Raw genomic sequence first — 17794 nt, 5'->3', positions numbered from 1 at the left:
AATAAAGTGTCTTCCCTTTAATTTGCTGGGAAGTTTGAGTCTTCCAATATAAGTATCCTTCTCACAATCCTTTTTATGAAGAAAAAGCTCTAATTGTACTTTAGATATTAAAATATGCTTATCCTTGTAATTCCAGTTTTTTCTTATACAATTTCCATCCTTTCCACCTCTAGTTTTGTTTTGTTTTGGTTTTTTCTCTCTCCCTTCAAATATGTTCAGGTTTCCCCAAATCTCAAGAAATTTTTCTCCTTTTTTTCTGTTTTTTCTTATTTTACTCTTGCTGTTAAACTCTCAGAAGACTTCATACATGCTGTCCATTCTATTCCTTATCTCCCAGTTTTTCCCCCACTACTTTATCCATACTGTTCTTCAATTATTAAAAATCTCTTTTAGCCAAAATCATTGGCCTTTTAAATTAGTTGTAATTTGTTTAAGCACTGTAGAACCTTTAACAGGGTTCATTATCTCTTACATCTTAAAATTCTCTTATCCTTAGTTTTCATATCATGAATTACTCCTATTTTCCCTGTTTGCACTGGTTTATTTCTTTTTCCCCTTTTTTGCTCTTCAGTTTCTGCCTGTAACAGCTCATTTTAGATGCTGCTACTGTGATCTTCCATCTGAAGGTTCATCTAATCTCCTCTCTCGGGATTGGCTCTAGAACGCAGGACCCCAAGGAGAGGCAGCGATCACCTTCGCCTCCTACCCTAGGATGGGGCTTCATCTTTAGATTCCAGAAAGTACTTCATTATCTACCTAAGGGTGGGCTAAAGTTCACTGCAGGTCATCTCTCCCAGAGCATTAATCTCGATCCCTGAACAATGCTAAGCGCTTTCTTGTTTTATTTAATCTGCCCAGCAGGCTAAGACGGTGGATGATATTATTCCCACTTGTAAATGAGCAGAGACTTAGACACATTAACTTGATAAAATAAAAACTTAGGAAGTAGCAGACCTGGATTTGAACTTTATCACTTTCTGACATCAGAGCCTGTTTTTTTTAATCACTAGGTTTCCCTGTAGGAGCTTCTACCAATTTCCGGCCACCTCTCTCTTTTCCACCATCTGCTTTGAGATCCCAAAGAGCTTTGTTTGGGAATCAACGTGGGAATTGCCACTTGAACCAAAACTGGGGATTTGGAAAAGGCTTTTCCTCTTTTCAACACATGGCTTTGTAGCACTCAATGTATCTTGTGGTTTCAATGATTACTTCGGGGTTGAGGGATGGCAAATTTTTGTTCTCTGCCCTCTCTGTTCTAATTCCTACACATGAATAACAAACTCATTATCTGCCAGATACTTTCTGTCTTATAATCTTCCAGAATTACAGATATTTACTGAGCACCACCAAGGTCCAGATGTTCTCATCTAGGGACTTGGAATGAGTCAGTAAACATACCAGAAAGATTTCTCAGAAAGTGGACATGAACACTTCATGCCTATTCTTGGATTTAATTACTTCTGGGTGGATTTACGATATCCAAATTCTCTACCCTTCATTGTCTTGTGTAATACACACAGATTAACAATGCCTAATCGTGGATGTTTGATGCCTGTCATACCAAGTCAATTGCTTGTGACCCAATTTTAAGTTCCTGTATTCTAGCCATTCTTTTTTCTCCTCTGTCCCTGTTCCTGGGAAGATTCATATATTCAATTAGTTTGTCTGACCGTAAAAGCACTAGACATGGAGCCAGATAGTCTGTGTTTAAAAGTTGGCTCCTACTTTTACTAGCTGTGTGTGAACTTGGGCAATTCTCAACACATAGCAGAGTGGAGGTTAAGTAGGGAGGTTTATTATTATCACTTCAACAGTTAGAAAAAAGGCAGAAATGTGTTAAGTGAATCGTTCATAGTTAATGGCAAACAATTCTGTGCCAACGTACATAGAGTAACATAGATCTCATCTCATCATTTTTCACTGCTTCTTCATTTTTGAGTGGATAACACTGCTTCAGAAAATGTCTGTGTCAATACACTTAAATTTATAAATGAAATAATAGGAAGTATTCCTGTGATTTGGATAAATACCTTGTAATATTATCAGAAGTAGATATATTCACTAACCTCAAGTGCATTCTAATTCATACACACACACACAGGCACACACACATACACACACACCATGGGTCTCAGCTCACCTGTAATTTTCTTTCACTTTTATAAAAATTTGACTCGAATATTTTTAGTCCATTTTATTATTCTTTTTTATAATATTTCCTAGCTCTACTAATTCTTATCTTATTTTCAATGTCAGGAAAGCATTTCTTACTTGCATTATTTACGTACCTTAACTTAAGACTCTCACTGGCATGGGACTTCTCTGGCAGTCCAGAGGTTAAGACTCTGAGCTTGCACTGCAGGAGGTGGTGTGGGTTCCATCCCTGGTTGGGGAGCTAAGATCCTGCATGCTGTGTGGCTTGGGGGAGGGAGAAAGAGAAAAAACAGTCTCACTGGCACACTTATTAGCAAGAAGCTATTTAAATACATCCAGTCTATTTGTTTTATTTTAACTACATAGTCATGGCTTTCTGTTCACTTAATATCTTAAACTGCACGGCATCATTCTTTCACTTTACCCAGCCACAGGAAGTAAAGTAAGCCTTTAGTCACAACTTCTTGTTGCATGGATGCTGGAGTCTACAAAATCAGAACTGAATAGAAAGTTATAAGGTTGATCTAAGCCATCTAGGTCTTAATAAGGGAGTGATGATCACTCAGCAACAGTATACTTGGATCAATAATACTGTTTTATATAGATTCTTTACATAAGAATATAAATATTCATATCTACCAAGTCTTATACCATTGAATCTCTTCCTTAGTTAAGACGTTACATATATCATAGAAATTTTCTTTCCACAGTCTCATTTATTCATAACTGTTACATGCTTTAGGGTGGTGGTTCTCAAATGCTGAAAAAGAGAAGAGGACTCTGTGTGTGTGTTGCGTCTGTGTGTGTGTGTGTGTGTGTGTGTGTAAAATGTTTGGGTGTGGTGGAATTGATGCTATACTCATATTGAAATCACTATAATAGTTTTTCATAACTTTATATGCTTAGATGTTTTCTTCTGTACTGTAAGATTCTGGAGGTGATAGAATGATAGCCCCCTTCACCTACCCTATAGTATGTAGGGTCTACACACACACATATACATGTGGTTGAAACCATTGCTTTAGGCTATGTATTCCTGTAATTCTAGAAAATGATGAGTGAGAATTGTACTGTGAAGATGACAGAACTGGCAATGAAACTATGATTCTGATCATGTAAACTATCTGAATGCCTTCCTTTCTTGCTGTGTTGAACCTGTGTGCTTAATAAGTACTCTTCCATTTATTGATTTTTTGTTTATAAGTCAAATTTGCAGTTTAAAACTATTCGGGTGTATAAGAAAATTCTCTACACACACATATATAAGTATGTACAATACATAAAAACCAAATCATATGTACCCCAAAAGGACATTTTATGTAGAAAGAAAATATGTTGACGCATTTGGTTATTTCTAGATATAAAATGAATCATTTGGTTAAAGAAAACTGCTTTTTAGTTTCCTTAATGAACTGAAAGTTAATGAGGATAAAATTAGTCTAGATTTGAGCCAGACTTTGATTCTAACCTACCAGACACGTATCAACATGAAATACAACAGTCAATATTAAATAACCATTAGAAGAGTGAAGAGATGCCTTGAGACCTACAAAAAACGTAGTTACAAAATGTACAGTAGTGATAATTTTGATGCTGATAATATTATTACTTCACCTTAAAAATACATTATTTTGGGCTTCCCAGGTGGCGCGGTGGTTGGGAGTCCGCCTGCCGATGCAGGGGACGCGGGTTCGTGCCCCGGTCTGGAAGCGTCCCGCGTGCCGTGGAGCGGCTGGGCCGGTGGGCCGTGGCCGCTGGGCCTGCGCGTCCGGAGCTTGTGTTCCGCAGCGGGAGAGGCCGCAGCCGTGAGAGGCCCGCGTACTGAAAAAAAAAAAAAAACATTATTTTGAGGAGAAAATAAATGTTATAGCTTCAGAAAAGATAAAAACATTCCACTGTTACACAGTGAAAGGTCACCTGAGTTCATAAGAAAAACAATGAAAGAAAGTAGTGCTGCCACATTGATAGAGCTATATGATATAGAAACATGACATAATTAAGGTAATTTCACTGAACACTTAAAATGCATTTCTGAACACCACAACTCAAAAAAACATTATGTTAGATATATTAACTAGTAAATATTTCAACTTGCTATTTAGAAAATTGACTTCTCAAGATCACCAGTAATTTCTGTAACATACTCATATGAGTGGAAGATGCCTAACCTTTATTAAAAGAAACAAACAAACAAACTTCCATCATAGGGCAATGCTATGGTCCTAGATAAAGTAATGACCTTTTATAACTTTTCTTCCTCTTCCTCATGTCTCTGTAATGATAGATATTATTTATGACATGTATGTTAGAGCAGCGGTCCCCAACCTTTTTGGCACCAGGGACCGGTTTCGTACAAGACAATTTTTCCATGGACGGGTAACGGTGGGGAGATGGGTCAGGCGGTGATGTGCGCAATGGGGGCGGCAGATGAAGCTTCAGCCTCACCCGCCGCTCACCTCCTGCTGTGCGGCCCGGTTCCTCAGACCGGTACCAGTCCACAGTGCGGGGGTTGGGGACCCCTGTGTTAGAGGGAAGAAAAGCTACAGTAGGAACTATTTGACAATATTCATCACCCCTTCCATTCCATGAAAAATGCATCTTCCTGGACTCCAAGATAATCCATTCTTCTACCTTCTCTCCTATTCTTAATTTCTCACTTCTCTTCTACGTCATACTCTCCAACTGATGTTATTGAGGTATAAAATTTGAAATTGGGGAATTATCGCTAAACCACATCTATCTTTTCATTATTGTATCCCACGTGCCTTGGACAGTGCCTTGCACAAGTGTTCAGTGTATGTTTCTTGAAATCAGACACAGATCTCCTTCTCAACATACAGTCATCCTTTCAAATCTACACAAATTTATATAATTTTCTTTGTACCACATCTGTCATAAATTTTGGCCCTTAATTATCGTATTACCCTTACTTTTATGTAAATGTTTATGGATACATGCCTTGTAATTGCTGCTCTGATGGTGTGAGCATGAGACCAAGGAGGACAGTTTCTTGCACTGGAAGCCGTGGACAACCTAACTGTTGTGAGTGGTTCAGAGTCTCCAGGAGGTTCTAGAGGCGGCCTCTGCAGTGAAGGAATCTGGGGGTAGAGGCAGAGGAGGGAAAGGTGAAACTAATGCAGTTGTCTGTTGTATTGCAATTTGGAGAGAATTTAGATCTTTTCTTGTAATGGACCTCATTCAGTGTAGGTCAGTTTGTGAGTAGCAGCATAAATGAGCTTTAAAAAAATTGTAAATGACAAATACGTTGTCTCCAGAACCCAAAGGCCTAAAAGTATTAGATTTGTCTTAATATTGTTGGCAATTACAGGTCAATAATTATTTCTCGACAGTGTCAGAGATAGAGAACCCCTTGACTGAGCAAATAATGTCTAGAAATATTCCTAAGTTGAGGGGACCTTGTACTTTGTGTGAGACAGTGGCCCGTCCCTGTTCGTGAGCTCCTTTGTGAATGTTTCTGTGTCCTGAATGAGGGTGTCAAATGACTCTCCTTGAATGATAAGTCATCGATGTCATGACATACCTGTATTCCAGAGAAAGTTGGATGCAGTGTTGATCTTGCCTGCGAAGCCTGTGTGTGATTGCAGGGCTGTTGAGGTGCCCCATGTATAGTTAAGTGGAGTATTGTGTCCCTTCGAAGGTGAAGGGAAACTGGCTGAGTCCGTCAAAACAGGCACCGAACAAATCATATTAGTCAAATTTATGACTGCAAAGTATTTACCAGTTGCCAACTGAATAGATTCAGTAATTTCAACAATATTGGGCACGGCGCCTTAATATGTGGGAGTGGGGCACTAAGGTTGGGACCGTCTACTGTGGGGCACCATTCATTCTTTCCAGGTTTAAGAACAGGTTTAAGAACAGGTCAGTTTGGCTGTTAAATGGAGAAGCAGTGGTGATTATCATCTGTTCTCTAAATAGTTCGTATAATGGATTTCAATCCTTGAAAGTTCTGTACTATCCTTGGAGATTTTATTAACTATATTGGGCAGACAGAAGGTTCATAGGGTCCCATTTTGTCCAACTGATTGTAAGCACCAAAGGTTTTATTTCATTTAATTTTAATTTATTACTCATTGGAAGAGTGTTCATGTCTACTAAGGGATGTTTTGGGGCCATGGGTGTTATGACCATGGGAAATTTAGGCAAGGCGATAAATAGCTCTAATAGTTAACATGAGGCATACCTCTTTTTCCTCTATTTTATATTTGATAACTACACTAAGAGTATAGAGATTACCTTAATTTTAGAGCAATCTCCATATTTAGGGTCTTTGTTTAAAAGTAGTGAGATCTTCAGTCATAACTATAATTTGAGCTCCAACTCAAATAGAAAAGAAGGCCCTAAAGGTTTGCCAATCGGTACATCTCAGGAGATGTTAAAGTTAATTTGGGACCTATGTTGTAGAGGCACAAAGCCAGTCAGCTCCCTTTTTATTGTATTTTTCTTGGTCTTAATAAACTCTTTTGGTGAATTAAGAATTTTCTAGTTGGACTAATTGTGGACTTCTGTTGCAGTTGTTTATTTCCTCCAGCTTTTTTGCTGCTGTTGTCTTTGGTTGGTAGACACTCTGGGAGCTCTTTTCTACCCTGTTCATATGTATAAGTCTGCTGCTCCTACTTCTCCTTACTGCTATGGGGATCGGCAACTCTATTGTTCCAGAAGCATAGGCGGCAGCAGCAGAAGCATTTTGTAGGGTCCCAATGAGCTGTGTTCAGAATTGTGGATCTCAGCATGGCAACTACTCTCCCTTCACACAAGCAACCACATAATCCAGCTGTAGGATGCTCAAGGTATCAGCATTTTCCCTGAACGCTCTATGCAATGGGGATTGATGCCTGCTTTAGACACACAAACGCTGGTCACAGGTTAAGGATGATTCTCTGAGCTTAATGTCATTCGTGTTCCTTACTGGAATCTAGGCACAAAATTCAATATGAAACACTCAGATAAGTCTGAGACGTATGACACAGGACCACTTTAGCTAGAGCCCCAATTCCATACTCTTGTCCTTAAATGCCAATTGAAACTTCTAACTTAGGTTGGTTAAATCCAAACAGAAGCGTGGGAGGACTGAATAAATGCAACATAAAACTGTGTGGCTGGCAGTCGTGGCCTAGATACCCTGCTTCCTGTACCAATTGTTACAACTTTAAGAACCCTTTCTGACTCCCCAGGCTGTAACGTTAAACGCTTAGTGAGCCCAATAAATCCTGCCCGATCCAAATTTATGTTTCTTCCACCATTACCCCGTACCCTTAATATCCATTTCCAAACATGCTTCTCAGACTTTGATCTGTAAAAATTTAAAAACTGAACTAGTTCTTTTGGAGTGTAACTTCCTAAGCATGTGATAAAAAACAAAATGAGTAACATATTTGCCAACTAACACCTACATATTTATAAACACTTTACAAGACTCCTAGTAAAAGAACACAAACAACCAACTAAAATTAGGTCAAAATTATTTCTCAATTTGTTCTTATGAACCAAGATGAATTAGTTAAATTTTAAGGGAAAACATCCACCATGTAGTTAGCAAGTTCATTATAATAGTATTCAAGATCCTAAACAAAGAAGAAAAAAGTAAGATTTTCTGGGCTTAAAGCTCTAGGAAAGGCATTAGATAATTGAAACCCTTGTACACTAGTTGTTTCTGAATGACAGTTTTGAAGGCTCAAAGGAAAAAAATTAATGACCAATGTGAGAAATAATATCGAGATAATAAATTAGCCAAGTTTCAAATTTCACAGACAGCAAAGAAAGCAGAGATTTAATTAGACACACATACAACACACACACACACACACACACGGAAAACCAAAGATGTGTGAATATATAACTTAATTGTACATTTAGAACAAACAAATAATCAAAAATGAGATTTAACTCATAAATAGAAAAGTAACTGACTAGGTTTGATTTTCTCTTACAGATAACAACAGAAAGATAGGTCTTACATATGACAGAGGGAGAAAGAAAAGAAAGGGGGGAGGGGAAGGAGGAGGAAAAGATGTGGTCTGACCATAGTGGAAAATAAGTAACATAAATTTGTAGATTATTCAACATTATCTTTAGAGAATCTGAAATTTTTTTTCACTTGGACATAAAATTAAACATTGACTTTTGAAGTTATTGGATTGAAATGGTGAGTTAATAGTTAATGGAGATTCTACCTACAACTAGTAAACCTTATATTCATAGAATAACGATAAAATTGAAAGGTGCCTAAGAGAACATGTAGATGAATTATCTTATTTTTAGATATGGATGAAGCCAAGAGATTGGAATAATGTTAATTATTCTATCAAATTATTAGCTTTAGAAAATCGATTATTTGAGCCTGAATTCTTGAGAAATTATTTGGTTTTAGAATTTTGGTGAGATTTTTACTACTGTTTTCTTGTAAGTTTTGTTTATTTTTGCTATGAAAACCAGGATAAGTATTGTGATCACTATTTTTCAAGAAGCTCAGTTGATTTGCTCAAAGTCATGAAGCATTTACCTGATGTGATTAAAAATACAACTTAGCATTTGATTCCAAATCCAGCATTTTTTAGCCCATAATATTGTTTGTTCTTTAATTATCTCTGTGATTCTGGAAATACATCTAAATACAATGTAACTAGTTATTTTATATCTCTTCTTAGACCAAAGACTAAATGAACTTGTTAAACTGAGTCTTTATTGAAAATGGAGAAATGTCTTTCTGTGGATTTGTACTGATAAAAAGAAATTTCCAGGGGACCCAGAGTTACTAGCCATGTTGCTTGTAGATTTAAATTTAGATGATCTTTCAAATATTATTATAATTTAACCTATTTTAATGGAAAACATTTTATAGGAATTCTTTCCTATAAGATTCAACTAACACATCTCCAGTGATTTCATTTTCCTCTGTTTTCTTTAGCAACAGTCCAGAATGTCTTCAGACATAAATCAGCTAGCACAGTTTAAATCTATTATTAAGGCTGTAAAACTATTCTTAAGGGAGCCACTAATCCAGATTACATACACTTTCAAACTGCTGGGTGAATTGATTTATTTTAAAATACCACTTTGTTCCACAGATGCTCAATAACCTATGACATGAATAACTGTTCAATAAAAAATTGAGAGAAGTTGAATAGAGTCAGCTGTGTGTATGTGTCTGTGTGCATGTGAAGTATGGAAAAGAATGTCTCATATATCTTATCAATCTGACACTTTCTACCTTTCCGAAAATTAAGGTACTTAAGCTGTTTTAAGCATAAGATACATTTTATTCTTTATAAAGTTTTCTAGTCTTACTATTATGAAGATACACTTTTAGCTTTTTTCAACCATATTGTTTGATAAATATTTGGAAAAAATATAACTTAAAAAAAGATGAAGTTTTAAATGTATATGAAAATTGTTGTTGGTGTAGCCATATGAATTTTTCATTTCCTTACTGAACTATATAAATATGTTTCTAGAATCATTTCATGTACAATGTTTCTTGGTCCATTTAGGCTGCTGTAACAAAACACCACAGGCTGGGTAATTTACAAACAACCAAAACCTATCTCTCACAGCTGTGGAGGCTAGAAGCCTAAGATCAGGGTAACAGCACTGTCCAGTGAGGGTCCTGTTCTGGTCACAGACTTCTCCTTGCATCCTCACATGGTAGAAGGGGCCAGGAAGCAGTGTGGGATCTCCTTTATAAGGGCACTAATCCCACTGATGAGGGCTCCACCCTCATGACCTAATCACTTCCCAAAGGCCCCACCTACAAATACCCTTGGGAATTAGGATTTCAACATATGAATTTTGAGGGGACACAAACATTCAGATCAGACCATGGCAATATGCAGATATATTTTTTCATTCTCACAAACATTAGTGTTAAACTTTGGTTTTTCAGGTTAATAATTATGTTAGGCTTCTGACAATAAAAGTACAAAAAGTAAAGCCAGAGTTCTCCAATTATTCATAGAAATAGTGAAAAATAATTCATAGAAGCAGTACAGAATAATAAATCTCCCCTTTGGCTTAAATACCTATTTTGTTTTTCAGATTTCACAAAACTTTAACTGAGGAAACTTCACCCCAAGAATTTGATTATAGCACCTTGATTTCTTATGAAATATAGTCACTGGTAGAGGAACTGCACCAAAATATGAGTCATTCCTTTGTCATACTTATGCTTCACTTTTATATAGCTCCTCATAATTATTTATTTTTCTTTTCTCCCTTTTATGGTATTTTCATATAAGATTATGAACCATAATACTTACTAATATTTACTTAGCACTTGCTGAGACAGTCACTATATTATGCACTTTTCATGAGTCATCTTTTAGATTTGCTTGGTAAAACACTTTGAGCAAAGTAATAATATAATTATCATTTTTCAGATAGGGAACTGGGGATAATCTTTTAAGTTACATAACCAGGAATACAGAACTGGTAAGTGGTAGAACTTGTATTTAAACCCGGCTCTATCTGATGCCAGAATACTTGCTTTTAACAACTCTATAACCCTGACTCTATGTTCAGGAAAAGGTCCTACGATGAAGGCACGTTCGTGTATCCTAGCACTACTCTATTTCCAGTAGGTCATGATGTCATGTTAGGAACACAGTAGAGTTACAACCAGGTGATGAAATGGCACCAGGAAAATATATTTATAAGTTGACCTTCTTTTAAAACACAGAGGCACACACGTGTGCCTACACACGTTCAGTACCCAGCAATAGAATAACTCAGTTTATTACCAAAGTAACTGATATTATGGATCATCATTCTTACCAGGATATATTAATATTATTATTATGTGTGGAAGGATACAGGTGACATGTTTTCTTTATATATTAATGTGTTATATGAATTTGCACATTTCTATGAGGTAGGAGATGGGTATCATTATTCTCATGTTACATAATGGTTACACAGTTTATTGTAGGCACAGAGCTAGGAAATATCCATCAAGTTTGTGTATCTTAATGCAGAAAAATTCAAAGTACTTTTTATTATGTCATACTGGAAGGACGGGAGAAAGGCATACAAATTCCAAACATGTAGAGAACAATCTATGTATTGTCAGTTTAGATTTCTTAAAATTGATCCCCAAATCCTTCTAATTCCCTTTCTCTTTAGTTAAACTGGTATATAACAAAAGGTGTTACTTTTATTGAAATAATGATAAAAATGCCTTGTGAGTCCTATGGATTTTTTGTATAAATCATGATATCATTTCCCTAGGGAATTCAAAACAATGGTGAATAGGGGATCCAGTATTATTTAGCTAATATATACTTGATATAATTCCTGGTACACATAACTAAGAGGAAGCATTCACAAAGACAAATATTGTTGTATCGTCTACCTGGAAGAGAAGCGAATCTCCAGTCTCTCCCTTAAAATATTTATTAACTTACGGTTCCATGACTTTAATTGTCAGTGACATTATATGGGCATATCTTGAGTATTTGGTCTGATAAGATACTATTTCCACATATTTGTAGGAATCAAACTATTACAGGGACTTATGACTAGAAAGATTACTTCAAATAAACTTAATATTGTGATTCATGAATCTCTACAAGCCAAGTATCTAAATATGAATGAACTAACATGTTTTCATTTTTGCCACAAAGTACACATAAACTGAAATTACTGAACAAAGATTGATATTCTTTACTGATGGTAGATATTACTCAAGGGTTTATGTATTTTACTTTCAGAGAAGAGGATTTTCAGTATATTATCAACCAGATAAAACTAGAATAAGTTAAGACTTATAAAGGTATCCATTACTGCAAAACCATTGTATTAAAATTTTTAATACTTCCAACCTAAATTTCTATAGCTAAAATGAGGTTTCTATATTTTGGGTGAAATGTTCTCTTATCCCTACTATAAGTGGAGATTAACATATACCCACTACTATATATAAAATAGATAACCAACAAGGGCCTGCTGTATAGCACAGGGAACTATATTCAATATCTTGTAATAACCTATAAGGGAAAAGAACCTGAAAAATTATATGTATAATATATATAATTTGTTAACCTTCATAGCTTCATGATAAGACTATTTCTCTCTTGTTTAGATTGAATTATTTCTTTTTTTTAAAAAAATTAGAGTATAGTTAATTTACAATGTCGTGTTATCAATAGTTTCAGGTGTACAGCACAGTGATTTAGTTATATACATATATAAATAATTCAATCTAAACAAGAGAGAAATAGTCTCTTATCATGAAGCTATGAAGGTTAAACAAATTGTTTTGATATCACTCTTCTACAGTGCTGTTTTGGAACAAATGTGAATGAATATTTACATTTTTTATTGAATTTAAGTGTGAGATGATTGCATAGCTTGCCACTCAGAATTGTGTGTAAGGCATTGACTGCGCCTCCATAATTCATATTCACTTTTAAAGGATCTTGTTGGATCTGACTCCTGACCTTACTTAACTTGGTAATTTAAATTCTATTAGTTTGGAAGCCAGCGACACATGCATGTTGAAGCTGAAGCTCAAACTTCCATTCACAGACAGGAAACACAGCAGGATTCCTAAACATGGCTCTTATGCAGAATAAAATGCAGGAAGCTGTCCCTTTGCATGTGCATGCATTAGAAAGTAAGGTTTTCTGCTTTGAACCGTGTTTCAGTTCATATGATTTCCTGGTATGAAAAGCAACAATTTTGAAACAGGAAACTTTTGGCTCCTAAGGACCTATAATCAAAGGAAAGCTTCTTACTTTAAAATCAGATTTAGTAGTAAAAGAGTAGATCAAAATAGACTTTATGAATATGTTCATTGTTTTTCCCTCCTATGGAGAAGAGCCTGATTTAAGTTTTCTTTGTGATTCTAGAATACATTTGTGAAATACTAATATTTACAACACAGTTTCACTTAGAACACTGAGAACAGTTCCTGAAATATATTGTAATATTTCCATCAGAAAACATTTTATGCGGTGAATAATTAATGCATGAATTAAATAAAATGTACTTTTTGTTTTCCTCTGGGTCATATGAGCAAATAAAAAATTTCACATTTTATAAAGTTCAGGCCAATGCCTTCTTTAGAAAGAACAGTAAATTTAAAACCTTAAAAATATTATTAATTCCAAAAATAAAACAACTTTTATAATCCTTATTTAAATTTCATGTGAAATACTAGGAGCAAATTGAGAAAAGTCCATTACATTGACTTTATTTGAATAAGGTTATAAAATATCTAGTTCTTTTGCTTGTGGTTTCAAACAACTCTATGCTAGTAGTCATTTGATAAGATAACTCTGATACATAAAAAATTAAATTATTTTTATAAAGAAACTTATATTGGAGGATGCAAGCATATTTTATCTGGTTCAAATATAAGTTCAAAAAACATATTTTCTAATTTTTTAGTAGCAGAAAATTAGTATCAATGATTATGATTTTGCTCTTTCTGTAAAAACTCTCATGAGATATATAATTATATTAAGATATTAGCAAAAAATAAGAATATAACTCCAGGCTACATGATTCCTAAAATATCTAATTACCAATATGCATTTCTTTTAAAGTCTCAAATATCCATCAGTGTGGAAGAGTGGGAAGACACCAAAGATGCCAAAGAGCAAGGTCACCACCGAAGTAACCACCGCAACTCAACATCCAGTGACCAGTCCGACCATCCCCTGCTAAGGAGGAAGAGCATGCAGTGGGCCCGAAGACTGAGCAGAAAAGGTCCCAAACACTCCGGTAAAACAGCTGAGAAAATAACCCAGCAGCGCCTGAACCTCTACAGGAGGTCAGAAAGACAAGAGCTTGCTGAACTTGTGAAAAATAGAATGAAACACTTGGGTCTTTCTACAGTGGGATATGGTATGCTCTTTACAAGTATTGTATGATGTGGACTTGTGATTTCTTGCAGTTAGTTGTAACAGAGTTGGCTCTACTTTAGTAACTTAAGAATCACATTTTTGTTTCACAGGTCAGTTTGAAGGGACTAGTAACACATGTCTAATCTCCTAGAGACAATTGTAACAATGATATGAAAAAGAGAACACTGAAATTTTTAAGTATTTGCTCAGGTCTCTAGACACTGTGCTGAACCCATTACAAGAATTATCTTAATTTTAATTTTCACAAAAAATCTTCCATTTTAGAGATAAGGAAACTAAGTCAAGTAACTTGCTAATTAGCTTGTTAATAGCCTGACTGAGATTTCTATCCAGTTCTGTCTGGCTCCAAAGTCTGTTTTACACACACACACACACACACACACACACACACACACACACACACAACACATTTTATTTTAGGGCCTGGGATAAAATTAATTTGTGGCATTGGCAAGTAACTAAATGGATGAGCCACAGATGAACCAAATGTTTCTATAAAATTTGTTCAGTTTGTTGTGATCCAGAAACAAAGAATCTTCAAAAGCTTTCATCTGAAGCTCAAACAGTGCTTAACCTCATACAGTACAGATATGTCCCAATGACTGTTGTGCTCTTATGTTGATATATGATCGTAATATATATATATTGCATATAGCACAGCTTAAATAAATAATGCAAAGACAATTTTAAAATATGTCATTTATCACTATAAGAATTTTATTTAAAGGAAATTTTGTCAACATATGAGAAAATCAAATAATAAATAAGGTGTTTTAGTTTGTTATATATATATACATGTATATGTATATATATACATAACTTGGGTAAATCAGGAGCTAAGATGTCAGTATCATGTAGGTTTTAAGGGTAACATAGAATAAATGCCGTATTTGCCCCCATCTCATCTTTATTATTAACGTCTCAACTTGAAACAGTGTACATAGGGAGAAATTTTAATCATTGAACTGGATGGAGTTTAAAAGAAGTTATCTGTGTTTCTTTGAACAAGAAGACGAAGCATATTTACTGAGTACCTAATCTATGCCAGGAATCGTGTTAGGTGCTTTATGTATATTTTCTTATTACTCCTTATAAACACTGATTAGATGTGTGTCCCATTTTGCCCTTCAAGAAGTTGAAGTTCGAGAGGTAAAAGATCTTGCTCGAGGACATAAACTTGAAATATGTTGAAGTCAGGATTCCATAGGTACTTGAAATTCATAATTATATTTCACTTACTTAAAATGTAGTACAGACTCATTCATGACGAGTAATTTTCATATAAGCACAAAAGGTCTTATATTGAGGCAAATTAAAAGAAAAAATCTTAATTTAAAAATTATGTTAGGAGCTCTTTGCCAATTTAATGACATGAAGTATGATTGTACTTCTTACAGTCCTATAATTACATGTACTTTTTCTAGCTATTATTCAGGTATTTTTTTTCTTTTTTTTTTTAAGTTCTAATACGTGATTATCCATCCAAGTTCCAGCTGTGTTTCATGGACATTATAACCCCAGGCTGGTCCTGAAGGCAGTGTGGCAAATAATAGTTTGACTCTGAGAGACACAAGATGCGTGAACTGACTGCATGGGAGAATCATCAGGAAAGCACGTTATGTTATTGCTAATAAAACTTCTATCAGTTACCTTACATTTAGCCATTCTCTCTTTTTTTATGTAAATTTATTAATTTAATTCTCATGCTAATTCTTACAGGAAGGAAGAACAGACACTGTCCACCGTTTTTTCTCTTTTCTTTCCTTCTTTCTGTCTCCATCCATTCTATCCATCTATCTACCCATAGATCCATCAATCCGTTCTAAGTCCTGTATTGGGACCCTCCAATAACATAGCGATTATGAAGACAGGATTTGGAATCTAATGCATCATGGGCCTCTGAACTTCTCCATTTATTCCTAACTCACAATAGTTCATCCATTCAACAGATATTATTAGGTTGCCTTCTTAGTGTCAGGCACTGTTCCAGGTACTCGGAATAGACCAATGACCTATTCAGACAAGACTTCTGCATTTATGGAATTTATATTCTACTGTCAGCCGGTAGATTTGTTGTATTATTTAACTTCTCAAGGCCATTTTCTGATTTCTGAAATAGAAATAATAATACCTATGTTGTAGGTTTTGTTGTGAAGGACAAATGGGGTAATGAATAATAATGTGCTTAGCCCAGAACTGGCATTCAGCTAATCCCACAGATCTACTGTGTATCTGTCTAAGTACTGTGTGTCTGTCTGTGCTTTATACCTAAAAAAAGTAATTTTTTTTGCCCACCTCAAAAAACAAACAAACAAACACATTTTGCACCCTTGGGGGCAATGTTGGCTTCAAGCAGAATACATGCTATGAGACAATTATTGTTTTACATGTTTGCCTTTCTTTTTTCTTTTTTTGGGAAAAAGGAAATGTCTTACTCATTCTTTAATCTTTGTATCCCTAAACCAATTACACATTTCCTGAGACATAGGAACCCAGTAGCTGCATGTTGATTGCATGAACAAATGGAGTGCTTACAGATGAGAAAACTGGGTCTCAAATATAAACGATTTACTTGGATCTCCCAACCTAGTATACACTCAAGTCAGTCCTTTAACTTGTGACTTTTGACTCCATATATTTTTGTGTATCCACTGGACCACTTACTTTTCCTACATTAGTGTCAATATTTTGTAGCGCTTTACAGATTTGAAATATTTTTAAGTGCTTTATACACAATGCATGATGATTGATTTAACCACGAGTCATAATCTGATTTTTCTTGAGTAGGTGTCACCTGATTCAAGAGAATGAATAGATTTCTTTTGACCTATTGGATATGAGACAGAAAGGAGAGAAAAGGGAGTCAAAAGATGACTTTTGAGGGCTCTAGCTGGAGCAAGTAAGTGCATGGTGGTGACATTCACTGAGCTTAGAAGAAGAGGAATACTTTGGGGTGAAGATAATACATTTAATTTGAGTGCCTGGAAGACTTCAAATGGATATTGATCCATAAGAGGCTAGATTTCTGCTGTCTGGTGCTCAAGAAGAACAAATGAGATGTGTATAGAGACTTGGGAGTCATCAGCCTATAGATTTTGAGTAAGGTCATAGAAGTAGATGGTATAACCCCAGGTGAAGGACTACAAGAGAACTCTAGAAAATACATTCCTGGAATGTTAAGGGAAGAATTATTTTCTTTATAAGACAAGAGGCTGAAGTGTCTAGAACTGAATTACCCAAAAGATGTGTCCTAGTACAATAATATGCTATCAGTCGGTTACATGTTTTATTGTTACATTGATTCTTTATACCTTTCAAAGGCCAGGTGGGGCCTGGGTTGGTCAGAAGCTGGTCACTTCTAGTCATAAGCAGGTTTGTCTGCTACCCCAATGTAATATAAAGTTGTATGTCCTATGTGTTTTATGATATGAAAAAAATGTTGAAATTTTGCAGTAGAGAAATGGAAGGGAATGATTAATAGTGCAGAAAGTATAGTGATATGTCATTGCTGACCTTGGTGAGGATAGTATCAGTTGGATAGCATGTGTGAAAGCCAGATTTGAGTAGCATTAGGATGAATTAATATCTAGATATAGTAGATTTCATATATTAGGGACCTCAAGATATTGAAAATTTAGTCTTCTGTCTTATTGCTCCATGATCTATTGTTTCCATTGCCAAAGTCATATCACGGTACAAGACGTATGTTGAAATTCCATCCAGGAGGAAGGAGGCAGAGACCAGAGAAGACAGGG

General features: G+C 35.4%; 1 protein-coding gene across 2 annotated transcripts in view; it reads left to right on the top strand.

Moving 5' to 3' along the window:
- KCNT2 (potassium sodium-activated channel subfamily T member 2) overlaps nt 1-17794 on the top strand; it is a 373439-nt gene that overhangs the window by 334340 nt on the left and 21305 nt on the right. For both annotated transcript variants that reach the window (XM_032606842.1, XM_032606832.1), the window contains one exon: nt 13719-14019. In XM_032606842.1, coding sequence (XP_032462733.1) covers nt 13719-14019 — 301 coding nt within the window. The remainder of the gene's footprint in view (nt 1-13718; nt 14020-17794) is intronic.

This window comes from Phocoena sinus, chromosome 1 (genome assembly GCF_008692025.1).
Source record: "Phocoena sinus isolate mPhoSin1 chromosome 1, mPhoSin1.pri, whole genome shotgun sequence".
Classification (NCBI taxonomy): Eukaryota; Metazoa; Chordata; class Mammalia; order Artiodactyla; family Phocoenidae; genus Phocoena; species Phocoena sinus.
This window is presented reverse-complemented; position numbering and strand designations above follow the sequence as displayed.